The 25,914-nt window shown below is 44.1% G+C and overlaps 1 protein-coding gene across 4 annotated transcripts in view; it reads left to right on the top strand.

The window, feature by feature from the left end:
* The window catches only part of PPM1E (protein phosphatase, Mg2+/Mn2+ dependent 1E), a 62,615-nt gene that overhangs the window by 31,573 nt on the left and 5,128 nt on the right, over window positions 1–25,914 (top strand). For all 4 annotated transcript variants that reach the window (XR_011682392.1, XR_011682391.1, XR_011682390.1 and 1 more), the window contains exons 2-6: window positions 17,555–17,673; window positions 21,910–22,109; window positions 23,925–24,113; window positions 25,192–25,335; window positions 25,578–25,671. Coding sequence is in view for 1 of the 4 variants with exons in the window: in XM_071447869.1 (XP_071303970.1) it covers window positions 17,555–17,673; window positions 21,910–22,109; window positions 23,925–24,113; window positions 25,192–25,335; window positions 25,578–25,671 (746 nt within the window). In the remaining 3 variants the exon portion in view is untranslated. The remainder of the gene's footprint in view (window positions 1–17,554; window positions 17,674–21,909; window positions 22,110–23,924; window positions 24,114–25,191; window positions 25,336–25,577; window positions 25,672–25,914) is intronic.

Here is a 25,914-nt window from a genome sequence, read left to right as displayed (position 1 = left end):
TCAGTTAATGCTGTCATGTTCATTCAGTGGGACCTTGCCCAGTGCTTAGTAAACAAATCTAAACAAATGGATGTGGGAGCTTTCAGAGTGAAACTCTCCTGGATTGCCTGCCAGGCTTTCCATTATTCATAATCAAGATATTTTTTTAATAAGTTGACCTGTTTAATGATAAAAATGCCTTTGAGTATAATTAAATTGAATTCTCTGCTTAAAGTGACCTTCTGATTCATGGGCATTTGCAGCAGAAAGAACAAAAATAAAATGAAATCCTTATTGAAAGGTGCAGTAATTAAGTCTCAGTTCTGATTCTCAGCAGCTGGGATAAAACAGGAGATCAGCAAAGGCTGTTGTCACTAATGCACCCAAAGATCTGCCTGTGAGGGAGATGCCACCCTAAAAATGATTTAAACTTTTTAAAAATAGGGCAGAGAAGTCTCAGAATTGAAATCATTACAAAATCCTTCCTCACAAACAGAGGTAGAAGTGCTGGTCCTTCAGTCCTGCAGCATTTTACAGCCCTGACTGAGAAGCCCAAAATGCCACATCCAGCATAGAAGCCTTGTGGATTTTGCTTTGGCTGAGGGTTGGCTTCTCCTTCCTTGGAATTCAGTGGAAATGTGAGACTGAGCCTCAGAAAAAGATGATTTTCCCAGGCAGTCAATACATGATTGGGTGCCTGGTTTGAATTATTAAGCAGCTAATCGGATTCCAAAGGCAATGTCTTTCTGTTGCCTTGGATTAAGGGCCTGATTACAATTCCTAATTAGTCACCTCAATTCCCATGGATTTCCCAGAGTCAGGCCACACCACTCTGTGTGATCCAGCTCCACATTCCAGAGGCAGAAGACGCTGGAATGTAGGGCAGGAGCTGGAGGGGGCACACACAGCACACTGCACAATGTGACTGCAGGTTACCTTAGCAGGTTAATTAATTAAGGACTATGCTCTGGAGATCCAGTGCCTCTTGAATTACCCTCCTTCCTTTAAGGAAAAGAGCTAAGGGAAATTTCACATGTTTTTAATAGAATAGAAAAACCATAGAAAATAGGGCTGAAAAGCAGCTCAGGAGGTCATTGAGTCCATGTTTCTACTCAAGGTAGAACTCACTAAATCTAAAACCCATCCTGGGAGCTCCTTTTCTGACCTCACCTCAACTCCTGGCAGTGGAGATCCCACAGCCTCTTTCTGCAAGGCTCTTCCAGTTCTGGTGATGGGAGCTACAGGTGGAAAGTTTTCCTTCTGCCCACTCTGAACCCCTCCTGAGAATCTTTCAGCCAGTTCATCCCTCCCTCATCAGCACAGGAAACAACCCCAAATCTTCATGAGGCCTTCCTGGGCCTCATTGCTCCATGGGTGAATTCTGGTGTTCTCTCAGTCATCATTTATTCATTTGCTAAACTCTTGACCCTTCTCACTGCTCTCTGATTTGCATTTTTAACAGATCTTTATTGCAGCAGAAGTCATTTGGATGGAGAGCAGTATATCAAAAACTAAACATTATCCTTGGATCCTGTAGGCATTACAGGATGGATGGAGTGGCTGCAGCTCGAGGAGCTTTTGGTGAGGCTGTGCAAGGCCTCTCCCCTGCAGCACACGTGGGACAATCTGAGCTCCTGGGGCTGGGACTCTCTGGGGGCTCTGCTGGCGTCACCAGGGCCCAGGAGTGAACTGGGGCGTGCAGTCCCTCTGCAGCCATCTGGTGTTTTCTACTCCAAAACCTTCATGCATTCATCTTACACATTTCTTTTCAAACCTAAATGTGTTTTGGTTTGGGTTTTTATGGTTTTATTTTTGTTCCTTCAAATGGAAGCTAAATTCTAACAACAAAAACAAAAAACCAGGAGTGGCTTGCAGAGCACACCTTGCCCGGGAGAATTGTGGGGAACATTTGGGTTTGGCTCTGTCACTTTCCCTCATCCTTTTGGTAAACTCTCCACCAGGCATTGCTGGGTGTGCTCCTTGCTGTTTCCATCGTGGATCTCTTGGAAATTGCTCATGGAATGTTGGGATTCTTGAGCCAAAAAAAGCAAATGGATGATTCTTTTAAATCTCTTCTGCATTTGCCAAGCTGAGAACCTCGGTGCCTTCTGGTGAGTGGCTTATGCTGCACCTGGGTCTTTAGCAGATGAATTTCTTATAGAAGAACTATTAGAATTTGAATTTACTGGCCATTATGAAGAAAAAATCCTAAGTTATTACCTATTCCCCTGTATGATGATGCAATATATCAAGTTGAGTCTAGCAGAACTCTTAAATAAATTCCACTATCCATTTTGAAAATTGTGTGTAGTTTTGCATTAAATTGTATTAACTGCTGAGTGTTGCTGTGATATGTGTACTGTTCCTTTTAAAAGGGTAAAAATCAAATTATCAGCAATGGCAGGGAGTCATATTTAAAATCTGTGTGGCAATGGTAAAATGAACTCAGAAGAACTTAGAGTTGGCATATTGTGCATGAATAACCTGTAAATATTGTGCTAATGTTGTAAAGGGGAGGGCAGTGATTGAATTTAAGGACATGCTCTGAAGTTAATTATGAATTTTGCCTGAGACTCAGCACTGTGTCTGTGTGCAGCCTGGAGTAATTTCTGCTCTGGAAGACTCAATCCCAACCATGCCATGGACTTACTCTAACAGCATTTTTCTCTCCCAAATTTATGTAAATCCAAGTGTCTCCCTGAGTACTCCCACTTACCAAGGGTTTCATCAGGAAACAACCTCATATTAAATACATGGAGTGAGAAATCTGGGGGTTTACTTTCTTTTTATTTTTTTAATTGGTTGCTACTTTCGATTTTTAAAAATATGATATTTCAACAGGGAGACTGGTTTATAATATTTTATTCCAATAGGGAGACTTTGAGAGAAACAGATATAGATGGACAGCCTGGAGTATAGTCAGGGGTTTTAATCCTCTAATTTCCCCTATTTCCTGACCATTTCACATTTCTTGTCTTTTTCTTCATTTCACAACAATCCCTCTTGGAGGAGAGTTCCACTTGGAAGGATGTGCAAAGAAAATACTGGGAGATCTTCTCTGTTCATTGTCATCCTTGGAACCAGAGGAGTTTGTTTTGATTTTGTGGGCAAGGGCTGGGATGTGGGAGGGTGAAAAATCCCTGGAAAAGACAGAAATGTCCAATTCCTGCTGCTCCTTTATCAAAGGTGGATTCAGGATGCAGAATTCTTTGCAGTCCTGACTAAATGTTATTCACTGGTTTTGCTCTTATCAGTCTTCTGCACTATTTTCCTTCAATATATTCCAGAGTGGCTGCAAGGGAAGAGAAATCCATTTTAACTTGGAAATAAAATCTATCAGTGTGTCAATCTCCCTCATGAATGGGGTGCCTGAGACATCCACATGATAAGAGAGAAGTCTTTAATTATTGCAGCAGCAAGTACTCAAATTAATCTCAATCGTTCCATTAATTGTTTCCTTTCTTTCTTTCTCTCTTGGTCAGGTTTTGCAGATATCAGAACCTGAGCAGTTACTCAGATGTGTCTTTTTGTACTTTATTGTTCTTTTCCCTGCACATTTTTCATGTCCTCTGCTCTTTTCCCTGCTAATTTTTCTTGTTCCCTGCGTCAGAGAAGAGCTTTGATCACTGAGGTGTTAAAATCAGTAATATTCACTTTTGTTTTCAACTGACATCACGTTAAACTGAACATATGTACGAAAAGGGCCACATATATTCCTTTTTCAGCCTAAATAAAACTTGCTATTAAAATGGACATTTTCTTTCTGGCAAGATGAGATCTGGATTTAAGAAATGGCTCTAAATGCTAATATTTCTTTCCAGTTTTTCCAGTTTCCTTGCTAGGTAGATTGGGGCAATACATTTTGCAGGAGGAAGAATACTAAAGGAATATCCCTTTATTCCTTTGAGCCATTCCTGCAGGAGAGGGAGAACACCAGAGATTCAAAATTCTCCATCAAACATAAAAACCTCTTTCTTTCATGCCCAGGAATATGATTGATCCTTGTGAAGATTAATGACATTTTCATATTTTTTTTAAAAAGAGAAGATGTGAGAATTATTTGTAATATTTATAATAAATATTACATCCTAAAAATCAAATAAATATAACATTAATAATAAATGATTCTTTATTGATAAATAAATAAATAAACCCCAGGTAATTTCCCTTTCTGTGCTGCCTAAATGAATCTCACCTCTCCATAATGTGATGGTGACTCTGAGCTGCAGGCTCAGGAGGAACAGTGCAATTGTTCTTGACAAGTTCTCCTAAATATCAAGAATTAATATTCAGCTGGCAGCAGGGAGCCTGGGAAGTGTCCCTGAGTGCATTTCTCAGCCCTGCTGCCACAGGCTGTCCCTGGGGGTGACACTTTGCTCTGCCTGCCTCTGAGTGCCACAGTGAGGTCACTTCCACTCTTGTGGGCATCACTTTTGATTTTCTTTGCTGGTTCCTTATGTCTCTATTTTGTTGTCCTGAGCGTTTTCATTTGCTGCCATCTCAGCCAGGTGAGAGGAAATCAGAGCTCAGGCTCCAGCCTTGCTGGGCTTTACCTGGGAATGAAGGGATTTTCTCCCTGTCTTTGGTGCTACTAAAAATCTACAAATCAAATACATGATTTCAGCAAAAATATGGGATGGCTGATGATGACATAACCAGCCCTGTTTAAAAAAACCACATTAAATATTAGAAAACACCAAGTTTTGATAAAAGGGAGCCTTTTGCCATCAGTCCATTATTGGTTTTTAACATCTGTAAGTCAGGACATGCTGTGGAATCATGAGCTGAAACAGGACAGACACAGATGAGCATTCACTGAAGAAAATACAAAAATATTTGATGAGGCAGTGGTAACTTTGTAAATACCTTGCCCTTCCCCAGCCCATTCCATCTGAGGATTAAAGCATAGTTTTCAGGCATTAATAAATTAAATTTCATGGTACTCTTCCAAAGTTTTAAGGCAATGAAGCTCTTTGTCTCCTAGATGGATGGAGGTGCAGGGATTAAATGATTTGCTGGCAGAGGTGTCATTTGTCAGCCCCAGACCTGGGAGCACTGCTCAGCCTCCTATCATGTTACATCTTCCAATTTACCACTGCTGCCTTATTAAACTCAAATCCTGCTTTAACACTAACTTCTCCTGTGTTATCTCAGAGCTCAGCTGCTGTTCCTAATCTTTATTTCTTCCTTGCTCTATTCTTTTCAGTCTAACCCGTGGCAGTTGTGTCTCTGCTGTTGCCTCCATGCCTCATTAAAGAGCTCGCTGGGCTGGGTGAACCACCTGCATTTGGATTTAAAAACTCTGTGCCCTTGAGGAATCTTGGTGCTGCCTGCCTGTGCTTCTGATGGATCCAATTCTGTGCTATTAGCAGTGTTTTACAGATAAACCCAGCAAAAATCATCCATTGCAATTCCCAGGGTGCATTTGGAACACTGATTTTTTTTAACATTTGGTGCTTTGTTAACAGTTAAAAATTCTTTCACTTTCATGGCTCTTCTCTAAACTCTTTCACAGAAATCTCTGCTCCATCTAAGAAAATCTACTTGTTTTACTTTTCCTTGATTGCCTCCTCCTGGATTTGTTCTTTTGTGTTTATATAATTACTATTCTAATTCACTGCTCCCTTCAGTCCAGAACTGTGCCTTGCAGAGCTCCATTTGGTTCTTCATTTTTTTAATCATTGTTAGATGATTTTCTCTACTAATATCATTACCAGTGTGTGTTTTGGGGACAGAATTGATTGAATTTATTTTCAAAACATAACTTGGCCTGGGGTTTTAGTAATTTCTGTGTTTGCTATATATTTCATTCGTATTTGATAGAAGGAATTTAGTTGGGTTTTTTCCTCTCCAGATTTCCTCCTTTTTTTTGTTCTTTTAAAATTTTGTGTGACCCTTGATCTTCTATCTGTTCTAGGAATCTTTGCTCTTGCTTTTCTCAAGGAATCTGTGGTGATTGCTCATATTTAAACACATATATATGTGTGTGTGTATATATATATATATAAATAAATGTATTTCAGCTGCAGATGTTGAGTATTTTCCTTCAAGGCAGTGTCTCAGTGTGGTGCTAAAGAATGGTGAGAGAAGGATGATGGAGTTTGAGGATGAGATATCAAGGCAGACAGTTCTCATTTTTATCCCATTACAGGTGATATTCACATTATTCTGGTTACATTTTAGCCTCAATTTCTGTGTAGAGACCTGCTGTTCTTTCCAGCATGGTCCATTTCTTGCTGTTTGTTCAAAACAGTTGTGTAATGTTGCTATCCATGGTTAGCAATTTGCTGCTTTTTATCCAAGGTAGCTTGGATGTCAGTGCTGCTAGAAGTAATCATTTATTTTTAGATTCTAAATCCTTTGGGAATGCACAAAGCACTGTAGACATAGAAGATAATCATTTGTCTCCAAAGGTTCCTTATTTTTTATTAATGTTTTGATTTGCTATTCTCTCTGTCTGCTCTCCCTGCCTCCCTGAATATGTATTACCAGGGTAATTGATAGTGTGGCTCCTGAGGAACTCTCTTAAGTGCTGATTAGAGCTGTGCCACTGCTCCATTGGAAGCAGCTTCCAGCCTCCTCATCATGGGCTGAGTCAGTCCTCACCAGTGCATTATTTACAACCCAGCCTCAAACAAGTCCTGCTCATGTTTGAGGAAGATTTCTTCTGATCTGAGTAAATTTCTGCCACATCCCGAATCAACTTCCAGACAATGGCACCTGTTTGCATTTGTTTACCTTCTATAGGGATAAACCCTGAAATTTTGCACATTATTCCATGTTCTTAGGGATAAACCCTGAAATTTTGCACATTATTCCACGTTCTCTGTGCTTTGGCTCTGCACAGGACAGACCCAAGCCCTGGCACTGGGTAAAGTCCCAGATTTTCCTCCCTTTTCACTCAGGCTGGTCCTGTCCACAGGCTCTTGTGTGCTCCTTGCTCAGGGTATTATGTAACAGATTCTTTCTTATATTTAGAGCTTGTGCCTCTTCTGAAGAGATCACAGGTTTGATAATAAGCTTAGGGAAAAGTTGACAATCTCCTTTGTGCAGGGGGAGAGGGAAAGCAGAGCTGTTGGGTAATTCTTACATGAGCAGCGTTGTCACCTCTGAAATGGGTGATGGGAACGTGCCCATCTCACAGAAAACCAAATGGAACAAATAAGACTTAAAGACTGATTATGCTGCATAAACAAAGTCCCAGATTGTGCTGAATAGGCAGAGTTTGTGTGGGAGAATTTGTGAAGTATTGAGAAGTCCAGGGTAGAGAACCAATGTCCATCATCTGGTGAGATTTGTAATGTCACACTATGAAATGTCACAGCTTTTTATTTTTTTCAGTTGACCTTTTAACAGTGATTGGAATATGTGCACAGATTTGTTTTTAAATGGGACTGGGAATAATTTTAAGACTTCTCTCCCAAGTTTTAAATTATTCTCTGTACCTTCTAGGACAGGAGAGAGGCCACAGCACTGCAGAATTGTTTGAAACATCCCCAGCTTGTTGGGAATCAGTTCCTGGAGCCTTTGTGAGCAAGAAGAGCTAAATTTAACTGTGTACTGCAGGCAGGCTCTGCTCCATGGGCTCAGCACCTGCCTGGCCCTGTGGAAATCCACATTCCCCTGCTTTGGACCTCATAGAATTCCCCCACCTCAGTAAGCTCAGAGTGCAAATCCTCAATAAACCTGGGAACAGGGAGAGGAGGGAGCAGGGGAGCACAGGGACCCTGTCCCTTGAGCCTGTCCTTCCCTGGGATGCTGGGCCTCATTCCCATGGGCTGAAATGTCCTGGAGCCACTTCCAGAGCCCTCAACAACCTGGCATGGCCTCCAAGTGTTATTCCTCCTCTATTTCAGTGTTATTCCTCCTCTATTTGAGTGTTATTCCTCCCCTATTTCAGTGTTATTCCTCCTCTATTTCAGTGTTATTCCTCCCCTATTTCAGTGTTATTCCTCCTCTATTTCAGTGTTATTCCTCCCCTATTTCAGTGTTATTCCTCCTCTATTTCACTGTTATTCCTCCCCTATTTCAGTGTTATTCCTCCTCTATTTCATCAGTATTTGATAGAAGGAAGTTTGGTTGAGTTTTTACCTCTCCAGATTTTCTCCTTTTCTTTTTACTCCTTAGAGATGCTACAATCTGCAGCATTTCCTGCTGTAAATAGATCCATATAGGAAGTGGAAGGTGAGCTATAAAAGGAAAACTGTTTGGTTGAAGCTTATGTTGCTACAACTACTCCCCCAGTTCTTCTCCCTGCAGCATCTGAGTGTAAATCTCTCCTTGGTGTTTGTGGGCACAATTCTCCTTGTGAGTTGATTGTACAGTGAATTTTCCACTGCTGCAGTCCCTTGTGATGGCAGCACAAGGTGGGAAAGCCAGATATTCCCACAAATTTCCAGCCAGGCACATTATCCCATCAGCACAGATGCTGGAATGCATCTTTGAAGCTACAAAGAGCATTAAATTCAACATGTGTGTAACATCATTTGTCAAGTTAATGTCAAGATAATTTCTGTCCCTGCTGCTTTTTGTGTGTTCAATGTTTCATGATGTGGCCTCTTAAAATCCCAGGATTTCCATGCTGCAGCCTGGAATGTGAAGCTGGATTTGCCATTGTAAAATGTAGGTGATATCTTTGCATTTTTCCAGCTGAAGGGAGGGTGGGTTACAGGCAAAGGGAGAAGAGAAACATTGGAGTTCAACACTGTGGGGTGCCTTTAAAAAATTACTGGAAGGTTTAGAGCCATGCTATATAGTATGTAAACACCTAAATTTTGCTTTTCTCTAATAATTCAGGACTAATCCTAAGCAGCTATTTCACCTGTCCAACGAAATCAAACTGTGCCAGTGCAGGATCTGGGAGAGGCTCTCACCTGCTGTTCATGACTGTGATTATTGAAGATGGATGGCTGGAGGTTTGGCTGCTGCCTCTTTAGGAAATCTTTTCAACCAGGATTGGAAAGAGAATATTTTACAGCCTGGTGAAAAACATCTCAATGCTGCCATTGTGTCGTTCAGGCCAGAACAACCCAAAGCCCTAATGTATTTTATCTGCTGTTCTGTTCCTCAACACTATAAATAATTCAGATCTGTTGGCTTAACTACTACTGGCAACTGTTATTTATTAAGAATGACTGAAATAACTATGTGGCTCAGTAGAACAGAATGCATTAGGGACTTTAATGTGAAACAGAATAGCTAAAACATTTTGATTATCCTTTAAAGAAAAAGCCTAAACCCCTAAACCTGCCATTATCCTTTGCAATTCTGCAAAGGACAAGTGACAGTGGGAATTAGGATGGGATCTTTCTGAGTAACTAAAGGGTTTTTCCTTTAAAAGAGCACTCACCCCAATCACAGAGCCCCTTTTATCCCTCCAGCATCTTGTTCTGTGGGTATCAGTGTCAGTAATTGTCATCTTGAGGTTCCAATCCAATCTTTAATGTGCCCCACTGGGAAATCCTTGAACCTGCCTGTAGTTACACATCTGCCTGTAAAATTACTTTTGAAGGTACTGCATTGTTTCTTCATGTTTGTTTTCATTTGTTTCCCTTGCACGTCATGCACAAGAGCAGCAGGATTTTCTGGGAACCAGTGCAAGGGAATTGCTGTTCTCTTGTTCCATCCCCACTTCAGGCTTAATTAATAATATCTGGCACTTCATCATTGGCTTTGGAATTGCTTTCCAGAGGTCAATAGCATTGTCCCTGTTTTGCAGGCCCAGAATTCCTGACATCAGGCATTGGTACAGCACAAACACAGCGTGTCCCTGCACAGAATCACAGCCTGAGATGTAGCACTGCACAACAGAATCATTCTGCAAGCCAACTGATTATAAATGGGGCATTTGGAATAAATTTTTTATCACCAAAAAGAGTTGACATGCAGGACTTGGATGAGTAATTATCTAATCTTACATCTGGCATAAACACCCAAGCCATTTGTGTGATGAAGTGCAAGGCACAGGAGGGAGAAGGCAGCGAGGGAACATTCACTGCTGACTCAGTGGCCATAAATCTTCCAGGGTGTGTTTTGCCTTATATTTGATATTTGTTCAATGGGTTGAAAGAAGTTAAGTGATCAAATGTCATTTGGAAATCCTGGTCTGCAATTCTGATTTTTTCTCAGTTACATGAAGATAAATGCTTCAATAGGAGCAGGGTCTGGGGCCTGGCTCGGTGTTACTGAAGCTGAGTATTTGAACAGGCACCATCTTCACCCCTTTTCAAAGAAATAATTGAACATTTGTTTGCCTTAATGATGATCTGCAGGAGACAGCAGGGTATGTGTTGCTGTGCAGCATTTTATTTCATTTCTTTGAAATGAAGTCATCAGCTATAACATCAAAATGCATTTTTCTTTCTGACAGAGGACTTGGGTGTGTTAATCTGATCTCTGATAAAACAGAGGCTCTGCATTGGGGGACTCTTATTTCACTTGTATTTCTGACACATCAGATCTGTATGGAATATCCTCTCCACTTAAGGGAAGTATCAGTGGAAGTTTATTTATAACAGAGAAAAAACTGGGCATGAATCAGTGGTGAATAAATGATGTGCCTGAACTCTTCTGCAAGTTTCCTGCAACATGAACTTTTCTAGAGACTGTGCCATTAATATTTTATAGCAAGGAGAGAAATCACCAAAAACTCCAGCTAGGACATAAAATATCTGAAATAATAAGAAAATATATATAAGTACTTTCAGAGTGAGCTTGGACACTCATTGATTTTAGACAGCATCTCATCCTGGCTTGACAAAATGCAGAATTCATAAATTAAATCTGATGTATACAGTGTATGCTTTTATGCTGATGTTGGCACACTTTCAGATGTAAAATTAAATTACTTTTTCCAATAAGGCAGCACAGATTGAAGCATGGATTCCTTTCTTTGCTAATGGAACCAGGAGAAAGATATTGAATTATGCTGACTTTTGAACTGACTGAGTGCCAAAGAGAGAAAAATCAATGACATTTTTAATGTCCTGTGGAGCTTTTAAACAGGCCTTGCTCTGCCAGGGCACTCAGTGTGAGGTAACTGCTGTTGCCATTGGGTTTCCAGCGAGGAAATTTCCTTCTCCAGGGAAGCAGCAGCTGGCACTGCTGTGGCTTTGTCCCCATTCCGTTCCCAGCAGTGCCAAGTGGGCACAGGGAGGATTTTGGAGGACTCTGGACACCCTCACCCCCTGAGCAGGGAATGGGCTGTGTGAATATGCAGGATAATCCTTGGAAAACAACAACAAAATCCAGAAGGATCTTTGCTCTCTGTATAAACCCCTGAAAGTCACATGAGTGGGTAATACCAATAAATTACCTTGCTTTTGATGAATTAATGATAGAGTAAACACAGATTTATTTTCACTGTGGGTTTGCATTTGCAAAGCTGAATACCAAAGAGCTAAGCTGCACAATCAATACCCATCAAATAAATGGCTTGTTGGGGTTTTTAAATTTTATAATAATATTTTTATAATTTTCCAAAGTGCATTTCATAGCAGCAATTAAGGTTTTTATTATAAAACCATCCAGTCCCTCAGAATCTTACTCCTCAGGTAGAATATATTCTGATTTAGATGGGGGGGAGTCTACACAGATACATCCTCAACACCTTGGTGTTTGTTATAATAGAGGTTCATGGATTGTGGTCCATTTTTCTCTGCATGCCTTCAAATTCAGGCTTCCCTTTCTTTTAATAACAGATGGATATAATCTGGCTGTGAAGTGCTGGGATATAATTTCCAACAGCAAACTTTGTACCTTCAGCTCCTTGCTGTAATGAAGAAAACCCTCCCAGGGTCACTTCTGGGAATTCAATTTCTTGCAGTTATTTGGCTTCCAGCTCCTGGCAGGTCCATGCTGGGTTTTCAGGGGTTGTTCATGTTACAGGAGGTGATTTCTGTCATTTTAAATGCAGCCACAGCATCAGCCCCAGAAATTGGAATATGAGTAACCTCAGAACCCCCACGCTGGGAGGATGAGTGAGAGGAATAATAGAATTTGGTTTCAAAGATAATACCCAGGCAATTTATCCAGCCAGGAGCTCAGGAGAAGCTGCTCTGTGTGGTTTGGATTCTTCATAGTTCACCCCTGTGGTGTCAGTGCTATTTTATTGACAGCCATTAAATCACAAATGCTTATGAGTGGTTTGTGGGCAGCCAGCATTTATATTTTAGATACACACTGCCCTTCCTGACATTGTACCTCATCAAAGAGACAAAGATGACCTTTTGATTTTGTCTTGCTCACATTTTGGTGCCTTTATGTACTGCCATGTGCACTTCACCCTCTGGAGAAGGGAACACTGACTTGCTCTGCAGCAGAAATTGCATCAGAGGTCTGAGCCTAATTCATGTGTTGAGAACAGTCTGTGAAAAGCCAAGGGTTTTCCCTGGTGAAGCATCTTCATCCAGCTGTGCAGAGGTTTTCTGATGAGCTGTGCACCTCTGGTTTGGGTATTTTTTCACACCCAGTTAAGACAGACTTAACTACAGAAACGTATCTATACAAAATAGGTCTAGAAAACATCAGCGAGCAGAAAGCAGAAGGTTAAAAATTTGGTAAATGCAGTGTCTGTATAGACAGGGGCATGATAAATGTATCTGAAGTGTCTTTTTGCAATGCTTGTGTATTATATTTCTGTTGCTTACAACTGTCAGCACAAGGACAGGCTGGCTGGGGATGTGAGCAGGCAGCTGTCTCTGGGAGCCTATAGATAGCAGCTTCCTTGGGTAGCACGTTTGCAGCTCCCTCAAACAGATTTATCAAGCATCTTTACTGTCTCACCACTGCCAGCTCAAATGACTTCTCAAGGAGCTTTGGTTATGCAAGCTTTTAAAAGGTGCATTGTTTTTTCTATTTGTTTCTTTTTTTTTTTTTTTTTTGTATGTGTGTGTGTGCCAGGTTTTTTTTTAGTAACTCACTGCAGCAGATAAATCTAGTGCAGGGTTTCACCATGTGTTAGGAGGGGAAAAAAAAATAATACTCCATTTGTCCACCGTGACCAGGCCTTAAATAAGCATCAAAACTTCCAGCAGCTGTGCAGAGCAGTGGAACAGCACAGGGCAGAGATGCTCTGGGACTCAGGACAGGAGAACCTGCAGAGATGGGAGCTGGAAATAGCATCTGCTGGGCAGATCCAGAGGAGACAGCCATAATCATTTTAGGGTCTTGGAATGCTTCACAGAACATTCCCCTCTAGTGCTGGGTGACCTGGAGGAGGCTGGGGACAAACAGGAGCCCCTGAATGGCTCCAAGTCCCTCTGGACAGAAACAGGAGGTGGAGGAAGGGACGGTGGGAAAACAGCCAAAGGAGCTCCCCAAAGCATTTCTCTGCTCATTACTCTGCACTCCTCAGCATGGGAACTTGCAATAATAAAGATTTTAAAGGCTTCTTCAAAGAGCTTCCAGGCTATATCCAAAGCTCCATCTGGAAGAAGTCTCCTGAGACTTGGGATTGTTTTGTAAATACAGGCAGGGGACAAATGAGGTTTTTCTTGAAGTGAATCTGGCAGAAGTTGCTTTCTAACAAGAGCCTGCAACTGGCCACATGAGCAGGAGTGTTTCCCAAAGTGCATCCCTGCTGGAATGTCTTTTGGAAAGGGTGCAGTTAATTTGTCAGCCCTACAAAGTCTTCTACCACCACAGTAAATTACAGGCCTTTGGGGAATGTGCTGTGCTTGGTTCTTTTCAGGTCATGTTCTTGGTCTTGGATTGCTGGGTGAAACCAAATATGCTGCTTTATCCTGTTTGCCTGTGGATTTGTTTGGTGTTTCAGCAGATTGAATAGCATTTCTATTTAAATCATTCCTCATTCTAACTAAAACAATTGCTGTTCTGTGGTGTCAGGGGATTCCTGAGGTAACAGGAACACTGTACATTTTGTGATTTACTGCCTGCTTTGCCTCTTGAAAGCCCCAGTTCGTTTTGGTCCATTTTCCCTGTTTGTTTGGGTTAGTGATGCCTCATCAGCTCCCCCAGACCATGACAGGGCTGGGGATTTTCAGCCCTGGTGGCCCTTGTTGTGGATTGTAGGCAGGGGCTGCAGCACATTTTCCCATCAGCAGTGCTAATGCTCAGAACTGCGAGTTTTAAGAACTTGAGGTCTCTCTTTTCTGGTTTTCCCCCTTCCTGCAGCTGCTGATGACACTGTGAGTTACCCAGAGCTGTTGTTTGCCTGTGTGTTCCACTTAGCACTTCTGGCAGTGTATGAGAAAAGCGTGAGGAAAACCTAAGGAAAGCTATCAGAAGTATGAAATTATAAATCTTCTATAGATTGAAAATATCTCCCACTCTCATCTTGGTATTTTTCCCTTCAGTTGGGCTCTTAGCAAGAAATTCCAGAATACTTCACAAACACAGATTTAGGCCTTCGACAGCCTTCCTCCTCCTCCTCTTCCTCCTCCTCTCCCTGAGGAAATGACATTCTCATTCCTTGTTTGCAGATGAGGAATGAAGGTCTGAGTGCTGAAGTGACTCGTCCAAGGTCAGCTGCTGAGTTAGTGGCACAGCTATGAATAGACAAAGGCATTTTAGCTCTCAGCTCTCTGCTAAACAAGACTGTGCCCTCCCAGTTTCAATTTGTCAGACTTCATGACTAATAACATTTCAGCATCTAGAACGTGGCATCTTTTCAGAGCCAGCAGGTAACCCCTGGTTACACCAGCAGCAGGGTGGGAGCTCCTCCCTGTCCCTAGGGATCCTGGTGACACTTTTTGGGTTTTGTGAAGAGGGAGAACTTTCCCCCTTGGATTCCTGTTTGTGGCATGCTGTATCTGCTCACCTGAGTGCTCACTTTGGTGCTAAAAACAGAGATCCCAGAGCTGGCTCTTCATTTGTCTTGGTGTAGCAGTAATGAAGTGTCCTCAGAGCAGTTTGCCTTCAACAGCTATTTTAAACCTCCAGTGCAATCTGCTGTTCCTTGAAGGGAAAAAGTAATTCAACTAAAACTGCTCTGAGGAGCCAAGGGAGAGAAGGAAATGTTGAGAGGTGCTAATCAGGAAGGGGAAGTCATCTGTCTGCGTGTGGGCACCTCCCTGCTCACATGGCACAGCCCTGCAGCAGCCACATAAGAAGCTTTGTGATCAACAAATGTCAAGGGCAATTAATTCTTGGGCCAGCAGCTGTTATTATTAGGACAAAGAGTGGCCAGACATAGAAGGAAAGCCTTCAGCTGATTTGTTTTCTCTGCCTTTCCCCTCCAAATTGATCGGTTGCTCAAACCCCAGTGGTGAACTCCCTTGTAATAAGAATTTCAAATTTGCCATCTCTTTTATTTTCAGTAGGAGAGTTTGTATTAGATTTAGAGCACAGAGGAACAGCTCAGGGAAGGTGTTTAGAAAGTCCTCCCCACTTTAATGCTATCAGGATGGAGAGGAGTTAAGCTGGTAACATAATAATATGTGGGCTGAATTAAACCCACCTCAGACTGGTTTTCTCAAACTTAATTCATGGAAGCAGAGCACTTTTAGGCTTGACTTAATACCCTCCCAGAGTTATTCCAGGATTGCTACAATGCAACTGTGGGTGTTCTAAACACACCTACGCTGCCAGAGAATCAGGAAGGATGTACTCAAAATCCTTTAATTTATCTAATAACATCTTTAGCAGCTTTTTGTGTAGGTTTAGCATTGTAATGGAAATGCACTCTCTGGCTGGATATAGAGCTGCTGTGTGGAAATGGAACACGTGAACAGCACTTGGAGCTGGGGGGAAATACTCTGACCTGCTACACCCCCTGGAAATGCACCTTTCACTTGTGTCATTGGTCACTGCAGTTAAAATAATACCTAAAATTTCAGATACAAGTGTTCAAGGCTCTGGGTATCCACAGACATTGCTGTGCCCCCCTCCCAGGCCCAGGCAGAGCAGAAATTCCTCCTCTCTGGGCTATTTTTTCTTTGCTGTTTGGGTCCTGAGTCTATTTTAGCCACTGCTGTTGCCCCAGTTCCTAACCAGGTTCTCTCTTTGCCCACCAGTGGATGTTCCTGAGGGCTCTTTGTAAGTGACACAAAACAAGTTTGGTTTTTCAGCCCTGAGCTGGTCAGGGGAAGCCTCGGACTGGAAACAAGCTCAGATTCCTGCGGGTGCCCTGCTGGTAACTGCTGGGATAATTCTTCTATCCCGGGCCCTGCATCCTCTCCCTTTTTGGGGAATCTCATGGAACGTGAGCAGAACCAGCATCGCCGCCTGGCAAACCTGCTCTTTGTGAGCCAAATAAAGACAGAAAAAACAGGACAGGAAATCAGCTCCTCCACGTGCCAGAAACAAGGGATGTGCCGGGGTTTTCCTCCGGATGGGAACGGGATCGGAGCCCTGGGAAGGGCCGGGATCGGATCCCTGGGAAGCGCTGGGAAAGGCTGGGACAGGCCGGGATCGGAGCCCTGGGCTGGGCTGGGAAGGGCCGGGATCGGAGCCCTGGGCTGGGAAGGGCAGGGATTGGAGCCCTGGGAAGGGCCGGGAAGGGCCGGGATCGGAGACCTGAGCTGGGCTGGGAAGGGCCGGGATCGGAGCCCTGGGCTGGGAAGGGCCGGGATCGGAGCCCTGGGCTGGGAAGGGCCGGGATCGGAGCCCTGGGAAGGGCCCGCCCTGAGGCAGCCGATGCCCCCCAGCAGCTCGGAATCCTGCCTGGGAATTCCAGGGAAAAGCCTCGGATGGGTGGGGCCCTGTGTGACTTCCAGAGCTTCCTTACAGTGTTAGGCAAAGCTATTTGTTGTTAATCTTATCCTTTAATCATTTATAGATATGTTGAACAGAAGAAATAGGTTAAGGAAGTGTTGGTGTTCATTGCCTGTTCCCTGGATTTCTGCCTTGGAGTTCTGTGGTTGATGGATGGTTTCTGGGCTGAAATTGGCTCTGTGTCTCTCTGTGGTCCTTGGACAGTGGAATGGCTTGGGAAAAACACCATTATCCCAGTAAAATCTGTGGAAATTGGAAGTTTCAGGCTGTGTCAGCAGGAGACACCTGGAGAAGTTGAGGCTGACCAATGGAATATGCAAAGTTATACATAAATTAAGAAGTATTAAATTCCTCTTGAATGAGAGAATGTACATTAAAGTGGCCCTGGCTTGCTATAGATTAATTAACCTTGGGGGATACCAGGTTTAATTAAACTACAGTGCATTAAAGCCACTTCACTCTGGGTAGAAATCATTCCTGAGGGAGCTTTTTTACCTTATGCACATCAGCTCCCTGTGGGTTAACCTGATCTTCCAGTGCCCCTTCGAGAGCCTTTGGACACTTTGAAATCTGAGGAATTCTGGAACCCTGACTCCAAATCTTAGGAGGAACTGGACTTAACTCGAGTTAAAATTGTACCATACATATGTAAAAAATGTACAGTTGTGTGACAGACTCTGGAGGGTTCAAGTCTAGATTTGAAAAGAATTTAAATAGAGGTTATGAACTGAAACATTAAAACTTAAGAACCAGGGAACAGAGGAGTGAAAGGGGCAACCAAAACCCATCAGTGAGTCTGAGGTCTTGCTGCAGGGCTCAGGCAAAGAACCTTGGTGAAAACCACACTCATGTTACCTTCACACTAAAACATCTTTTTGTGATTTCTCTTTTTCCTTTCCAGTAACTGCCCCTCATTCCTGGCCTCTGCTTTAGCCAGAGCAACTTCAGATGAAGTCCTGCAGAGCGACCTCTCGGCGCATTTCCTGCCCAAGCACGTGGACAACGCCGACGGCATCATCCGTAAGTGCCACCCAAATTCCCAAATTCCACCCCCTGGGCTGCAATTCCGGGACAGGAACACCCCACATGGATGGAAAAAGCCTCATGGGGAGCTCACCTCCACTCCTGCCAGAGCTGCAGGTCTAATTGCCCAAATCCAACCTTTGGAATCACTCTTTTGAGTGCGTTTTCGTGGCTGTGTCTCACGGCCCTGAATCTCTCTCTCAGCACTTTATACAATGTGGTTCTGCTGGCAAGTGCCAGTTGTCCTCCCTCATCCTTGGAGCAAAGTCAAATATATGTGGGAAGAGATAATTTAATTCTGAATTATTTCAGTCAGTGTGGTTTTTACTATGGCTTGTAAGGTTTTTTTATGGTTTTAGCAAAAGGTAGTATAAAGAGATTTCGTGATTAAAAGGAAGAAAATTCCTTTTCCTCATTTATCTCTGTTGGCTGACAAGATTTTTGCAGCCTCCAGCTCAAGGTCATGCACCCTAACTCATTTCAGCAGTGTGCTGGCCTAAATAACCTTGAAAATTAGCTGGGTTGTTCATTACAACAAAGAGCAATGTTTCTCACATGTAGTAACAGGAATTCTGTCATTTGATCTTCAAAATACAATCCCCAAACTACTTTGTCCATTCCCTCCTTTTTTCATTAAAAAAAAAAGCCCTGTAAATTATTCTGGGGATAAGGAGGATCTATAAATCTGTCTCTTCAAAAAGGAAGATTTTTCTGTATTCCCCAGAGGCCCTTGGAAACCTTAGGAAGGGAAAAACCTGTTCTGGGTTCCCTTTCTGTAGGTATTGCTGCCTCCTCCTGCTGAGCAGGTAAATGGAATAGATTTGTCATTGTTCTGGCTGAGCAGCTTTCATTAATTTCAAATTGAGATCTCTGAAACTTGCATAAATATTTGACAGTCTCCAAGGAAATGTTGACTAAGCCTCCACACAGAATATCTACAGAATTCAACAAAAAAGGAAAAAAGAAAGGGAAAAGAAGCCACCACAGAACCCTCACACCTACAGAAATTGACATTTAAATATATCTAAGGCTGTAAGACAGAGGCAAACATAGTTTGAGATGGGAACAAACTGGAGCAGGCACTAAGAATAGGGCTCCAGATGCAGTTTGTTGAGGTGAATTGTCATAATGAGGATACTTGGAAATAAAATATCCCTTTGCTGATGCAGTGTGAGTGTTAAATTGTCAGGGTTTAGGAGGAGAGGAAGAGAGAAATCCTCTGGCCTGTAGTAAAGCAACAGCTTCATACAAACCCTGCAATTTCAAATAATTGAAGTTAGAATTTTCCAAAGCAGGACATCAGCTCAAGTGTCATAGAATGACAGAATCACAGAAAGCTTTGGCACATTAAAGATCAAGTCCCACCCCCTGCCATGGGCAGGGACACCTCCACCATCCCAGGTTGCCCCAAGGTCCATCCAGCCTGGCCTTGGGCACCTCCAGGGATCCAGGGGCAGCCAGAGCTGCTCCATCAGTGCCTCCTCAGCCACCAGGGCCAGGCTTGGCCCAACAAACCCAGACAAAACTGGTGGCAGCAGCAGCAGCTCCATCCTGGAGACCCTTCCAGGGGAGGCCTGGAGAAGCCTGGGCTGGTGCTCAGAGATCTGCCCTCAGTGGTGCCACACAGGGAGAATTCAATGCTTTGGAAGAAAGCAAAGCAAAATGTGGCAGGTGGTGAAAATGGGATTTCTACATCCTGAGGTTTGATGCTCAGAGTTCACTGTGCCCTGATGCTGTTTGAGCTGCTGCAGAATGTGAAACCAAGCTGAATTTCACTGCCTGGCTTTAATATCCAGTTCTATGTCAGGTTTTTTATGGACCCAGAAAGATTTTTACTCTGTGTAATACAAGGAGACATTTACCTGATTTGCCTCAAGTTTGAATTTGCTGAAAGATAAAAAAAAAGCTATTTCAAATTTCCTTAGTGGCACATTTCACTCTGAGAATTGCAACGTGACAAATCATGTCCTGTGCTTAGGAGTGGTGAGAGCAGTTCTTGGTGTGGAGAGAAATGAGAAACTCCATGACAGAAGAATGCAAATCTTACAAGAAGAAAAACTGGTTGGAGTCCACAAATGTAGGACTGCAAGATTAGGGGTCTGTTGTAATTTGGGGTGACCATGTGTTTTTGGATATCTGAGTCACAGGCCACGACTCTTCTCTTCCAGCTGAAAGAGATTTTCCATGAGACCTGAATGATGTTGGATTTCTTTTTTGAAAGGTCAGGTTAAGGACATTTAGGTTTGGGGTTTGTTTGTGGAGGAAGAGACTCTTGTGGAAGTTTGGCATTGTTGAGGAACCAGCAGAGGCTGGATAGTAGGAGCGTGTGACCTGGTGGTGCTATCAAATTTCCAGATATCACAAAGCAAATCATAATGTCCATTACCCAGTTGTTCCACGTTCTAGGAGATGGATCCTAGAGATATCCAAAGGGATCTAGAGCTCCTAGATCAAGGAAAACCTTGATTCTGACCTGTCCATGTTATCAACACAGCTCATAAAACATGGCACTAAAAAGCAGGACCTGATTCCTGGTATTCTTTCCACCCTCCTTCTGCCCTGTCATCTTTGGGAACAACAATGCCTGAGCTGGATTTCCCACTCACTGTGGTGCAGCTCAGCATTCCCTCCAACCTTGGGGATTTGGGAGCAGCAGGAGGGAAATGAAATTCTCCATGACACAACTGCAGTGCCAGCTGAGTCAGCTCTGGCTCAGCGTGGCAGCATTAACAATTGATGAGTAATTTCCAGCTGTGAGGGGGTGGCTTTTATTGTGGCATTTTATTATTCTTCTGTTTGAACCTCACGAGCAGTTACTGATGCTGCTGACACCACACAGGGTGCCCTGGGAAGGGCAGTGAGGCTCTCAGCAGGGCCACTGGGCTCACTGCCACCCTCCTGCAGAGGGGCCACAGGTGACTCTGCCATGTGCCCACTTCCCTTCACCCCTGCCCAGTGGGGAGGGATGGGAGAGCAAAATCTGTGAGCTTTCCTCTGGAAAATACAACTTGGACACCTCAGGTTGGACCTGTTCCCTCTTTAAATACATTACCCAGAGAGAGCAGCACAGGTGGGGTGAGGACCCCCCCCTCACTCTGTGGCAGTGGTGGGATGACCCAGCTGTTTGATTTCACCCCTTGGTTTTAAAGCTGTGTGATCAATTTATTTATCCAGTGTATTTTCAGTTTAATGCCTCTTGATTGAACCAACCCATAATCAACAGAGCTGGGACAGTATCTTGTTCCTGAGGGTCTTGGCCCCCTGGTCACTGTAGAGCTAGGACAGAAATTTGTAAACGCTGCTTTTAGGCTCTTCCCAGAATTCCTGTGAACTGAGAGATGCTGCAAGTCCCTCCTCTCCTGCCTGCATGTGAGCCCCTCCTCCTCCAGGAGTGATTGGCACTCCTGGATTGCTGCTGTTCAGCTTTGAGGATCCCTGCCTTTGGTGAGCCAGCATGAACAAAGAGACGTGGATGTGTTCAGCTCTGATGCTGACTTCCTGTTTTCCTCTCCTGAATTTCAGAACAAATGTCAAGAAAACTCATGCCTGAGTTTTCACATTTTAAAATGACAATTTCTCAGGAGAGACAGTTCAGCATTTTCTTAAATTTAAGGCCTTCATGGTTTTCTCATTTGCTCATGCAGATTTCTCTGACACACCGTTGTCAGGAATATGGGAATAATAGGAAATCAGGAAATAGCTAAGAAGGCACCTGTGCACTGCTGAAAGTGCACAAACCATCTTAAAATAACTCCACTAATTTCTGCAGGTTGTTTCCACTGTCTTGACTCAGCTCTGCAATGAAATGGTGTTTAGAATAGAGAATTTGGTCCAAACCCAGAGTGTCATTGTCACGGAGGGTGGGGTTCTGTGGGTGGCACCCTGTGCCATGACACAGTCCCTGTCAGAGCTGCACCACCCTGGGCAGGGCCATGCCAGGGACCCAACACTTTTCGTGCCTTTCATTTTCTCTGCTGCTGCAAGTGAGTTCCCCAAAGGCACAGGGAAATGTTTAAGTTAAAAAGACAAACAAACAATGAGCTGCTTACTGATGAATGCTGATTATGGTGACTTTGGCTTCTTCTTTTCATGCATCAGAGCCCAGAATTTCCCTGCTGACATCAACTGCTTGGCTAAAATGGTTTTGTTTCATCTCTCTAATGTATGCAAGGAAGAAAACTCTGACTTAATAACACTCTCAAGGCTTTCATCTGTGGTTTGTGCCTTCCTCAGAGATCGAGACGGTGAAGTTGGCCCGTTTAGTTTACAGCAAACTGCACGAGATCTGCAGCAGCTGGGTGAAAGATTTCCCCCTGCAGCCCAAGCCCCACCGCTACTACGAGACCTCCATCCACGCCATCAAGAACATGCGCAGGAAGATGGAGGACAAGCACGTCTGCATCCCTGACTTCAACGTGCTCTTCAACCTCGAGGTGAGCACACACACACACACACATTCTGTGCTCAGTATTGTACATGCTGCTCCAGCAACCAGGGCAGAGAATGATGCATCTGACTCCATCTTCTCAGAAGGCTAATTTATTACTTTATTATACTATGATATATTAAAGAATACTATACTATTCTATACTAAAGAATAAAGATACTCACTGAATGCTAAAAAGATAATGAAAACTCCTGACTCTTTCCAGAGTCCTGACACAGCTTGGCCCTGACTGGCCAATGAGTCAAAACAACTCACAGCAGAGTCCAATGGAACAATCACCTGAGGGTAAACAATCTCCAAACACATTCCAGACAAGCACAACACAGGAGAAGCAAATGAGATCAGAATTGTTTTCCTTTTCTCTGAGGCCTCTCTCACTGCCTTTCAGCTTCCCAGGAGAAAAGCCCTGGGTGAAGGAGTTTTTTCAGAGAATGTGAATGCCACAGGTCAATGGTTTGCATCCTAGGAATGCAGGAGGTTTTCCACTGAGGGAGTGAAGGGTGATGGACCTCAGCAGGACTGGCAGTTGGTCACCTCACAGTTCATCTCTGAAGCCACTTGGCAGCTGGGGGTGGATCTGCTCTGCTTTTCAAGCCTTCCTCTCGGGAGGAAGAAGCCAAAAGCAAAAATAAAGAAATTAAGTTAAAAAACCCCAAACAAACCCAAAACTTTCAGGACTATGGGGTGCAGCTCACACACAATTCTAGAAATGTGAGTAGTTTGGTGGAACTGGGGTTTGTCTTCCCTTCCATTAATTTCTTGATGTGGCCACTGGTCAAACACTCATTCTTGCTCTCCCTTGAGATATAAAACTGGACACTCAGGAATGGAAAGTAAAAGAAAATGGCAAGAATTTCACCTTAAGGATCAAATTGCTGCATAATTACTTCTTTATTACACCCTGTCACTTTAATAACCATCTTCTGTCCCATCCACATTCTTACCTTTAAAAGATACTAATGCAAACAGAGGCAGATGTTTCCTTTGCCTGTCAATTGTCAGCTTTCTTATTCCAATTTGTGTTGGAGCCCATTACCTAAAAATTACAATGTGCAAATATTCCAGTCACTGAGCTGGCTGTCAAGGTTGAATTGGCTCTGTCAGTGGGTTGGAGTTGTGTGTGTGAGTTGCTGGAGTTGCTGTCTCCTGGTACCACGTTGTTTCTCTGAACAGAGGAGGGGAAGCTGAGAAAACTGCCTTGAAGATGAGTGATTTTGCTGTATTTGATTTGTGAATGTAATCACAATTTTCTGATGAGAGAGCACATGCAGGTTTTTTTAAAACCCAGGCATCTAAGATGATATATTTTAGATTTGAGGAAAAAAGAAGAGTGAAAGCAAAGACTGGCTGGCTTCACATTTTAACAGTACTGGCATTTTATCCCTGGTGGATTCCAATCATGATGTAGACTTCATGCAAACTGTATTGGATGTTCTTCTCTCTCTGTGGTTTTTGCAGTCACAAAATCTCCTGCACAATTTGATGAGAATGGCACTTCCTATTTGAGTTGTGTGACTGAGCTGTAACAAATGGGACCTAAGGAGCACTGAGAGCACCACACAGGGGATTCTGGCAGGGCATCTCTTGCATTTTGCAGGTAGAATTCAACAGCAGGGTGGAAATTTCCCACTGATGCAAGTGTAGGTGGTCAGGGTAGTTTGCTTTTCTAGTGGAGACTCTGTCTCTAATTGCAATTTAATGAGGGCATCACAAATCCCAAGTTCAAAGCTTTAAGACAATCCAATGAGCTCTTTGTGTTGCTTTCACCTGAGTTTTTTCCTCCCTGTGTTTCCTCTGGCAGGACCAAGAAGAACAAGCTTATTTTGCAGTGTTTGATGGCCATGGAGGAGTGGATGCTGCCATCTATGCCTCCATCCACCTGCACGTGAACATGGTCCACCAGGAGATGTTCCAGCAGGACCCGGCCGAGGCCCTGTGCCGCGCCTTCCGCGTCACCGACGAGCGCTTCGTGCAGAAGGCAGCCAGGGAGGTGAGGGCTCTGCTGCGCTGTCATCTCATGCTCTGCCTCCATACCCCGGGTTTCTCCCTGGAGATCTCCCCAGGTGTGCCAATCACCTCTCCTTTCCCCACCCTGACCCCTGCTCAGCACTGTCTGTCAGTCCTGGCATTCCAGAAGGGCATAGAGCCATTGGCAGAGTTCAAAAGATGCCTCTGAGCCCTGGGGACATTGGGCCATCCAGGTGCCATTGTCCCCTGAGACTCCCCCCCTTACCTCGTTGGTGGCTCCCTACTCCTTCCCTCCCCCTCTCCCTGGGGTTAAAAGGAGCAGCAACCACGAGGTCAGGGAGGTTCTGTTAGAGCTGTTATGGGGTTCAGAGGCCTGTGGGCCAGGAATAAAGCTCTGGATCCAAACCCTCCAGCAGAACCCGACTCCTTTTCCTTCACCTCACCTTAAAACTTCTCCACCAAAGGTAAACCTGAGCTCCTGCATGTCTGGACTTGCCTCCAAGTGCCCAGCTGCAGCATCCAGCCAGCCAAAGGTGTCTCTGAGGTGAAACCACCACAGCTGCCATCTTTGCTCAAGCAGCAAGGGCCCAACAGGCCAGGCACATCCCATCTGGTTATATTGGTAAATAATTCCAACAGGGCTATGAGAGCATTACCCTGCAAATCAATCTTGCCTTTCCAGAGAGCCACAGTGGAATCAGCACAGAGCTCTCCATGCCCCAATGGTGCCTTTCTGTCCATAGCTTCACATCCCATCAAAATGTCAGCTCCTGCTTCTCCCAGCTTCCAGCTCCTCTGAAGGATGCTGCTGCCATTCCCACCTCAGCTGCCTCCCAGGCTCAGCCCTCGGGGTCACCAACACCCAGCTGTGCCTGGCAGCAGCAGGAGCAGGCCCAGCTCCTGGCAGGCAGCTCCCATGCCAGGATGTCATGGGGTACATTGGTGTTGGCTCTGAGGGGCTGTTATAGTGAGCAGTTGTAGCTGTAGGGAAAGCACTGCCTGTTCCTCCCTGGGAATAGGCTCTGTGCTGCAGTTTCCATGTGTTCTGTCTCTGAGTTAAGGAAGAAAATGCTTTGAAATGGAAATGTATTTTTTTCCAGAGTCTGCGCTGCGGAACCACCGGCGTGGTGACTTTCATCCGAGGGAATATGCTGCATGTGGCTTGGCTGGGGGACTCCCAGGTCATGCTGGTGAGGAGAGGCCAAGCTGTGGAACTGATGAAACCCCACAAACCAGATCGAGAGGTGAGAAGGGCCTGTGTGAACACCCCTGGGCAGTGACCAGCACAGGTACCAGCTCTGGGGAGCGCTGCCGTGCCAGGATCTCTGTGAGCAGCACAGCACGTTCCACTTATCCTGGTTTGTTTGGATCTGTGGGCAAATCCTTTGTCTCACTGGGCCTGCTGTGTTTGTGAAAATCCAGATGTTGATGGGAGAGCTGAGTGTGTGGTGCAGCTCTGACTGCTCTGTCTTGTGTTGCTGTTCAGGATGAGAAGAAGCGAATCGAGGCCCTGGGTGGCTGTGTGGTCTGGTTTGGAGCCTGGAGGGTGAACGGGAGCCTCTCTGTCTCCAGAGCTATTGGTAAGAGAGAGCCTTCATTCCTTTTTGAGACTTGCTTTGCTTTTTAACTATAAAATTTTAATTTTCTAGTCATCAAAATTTGACATACAGCTGAAGATAGACCTATGAGCAACAACCTCTATTTTTCCCCCTACAGTCTGAGGGAATAATTTCCAAATAATTGCTTTAACTTGGGGTAAGAGTCATTGGCTCCACACTGAGTTAATACAGGGCTGCTGGAAGCTGTGGCTGCAAACCCACAGT

This window comes from Agelaius tricolor, unplaced genomic scaffold (genome assembly GCF_023055355.1).
Source record: "Agelaius tricolor isolate 1412-34295 unplaced genomic scaffold, bAgeTri1.0.p SCAF_25, whole genome shotgun sequence".
NCBI lineage: Eukaryota > Metazoa > Chordata > Aves > Passeriformes > Icteridae > Agelaius > Agelaius tricolor.
The sequence above is the reverse complement of the archived record's forward strand: the minus strand, read 5'-3'. Positions and strand labels throughout refer to the sequence as shown.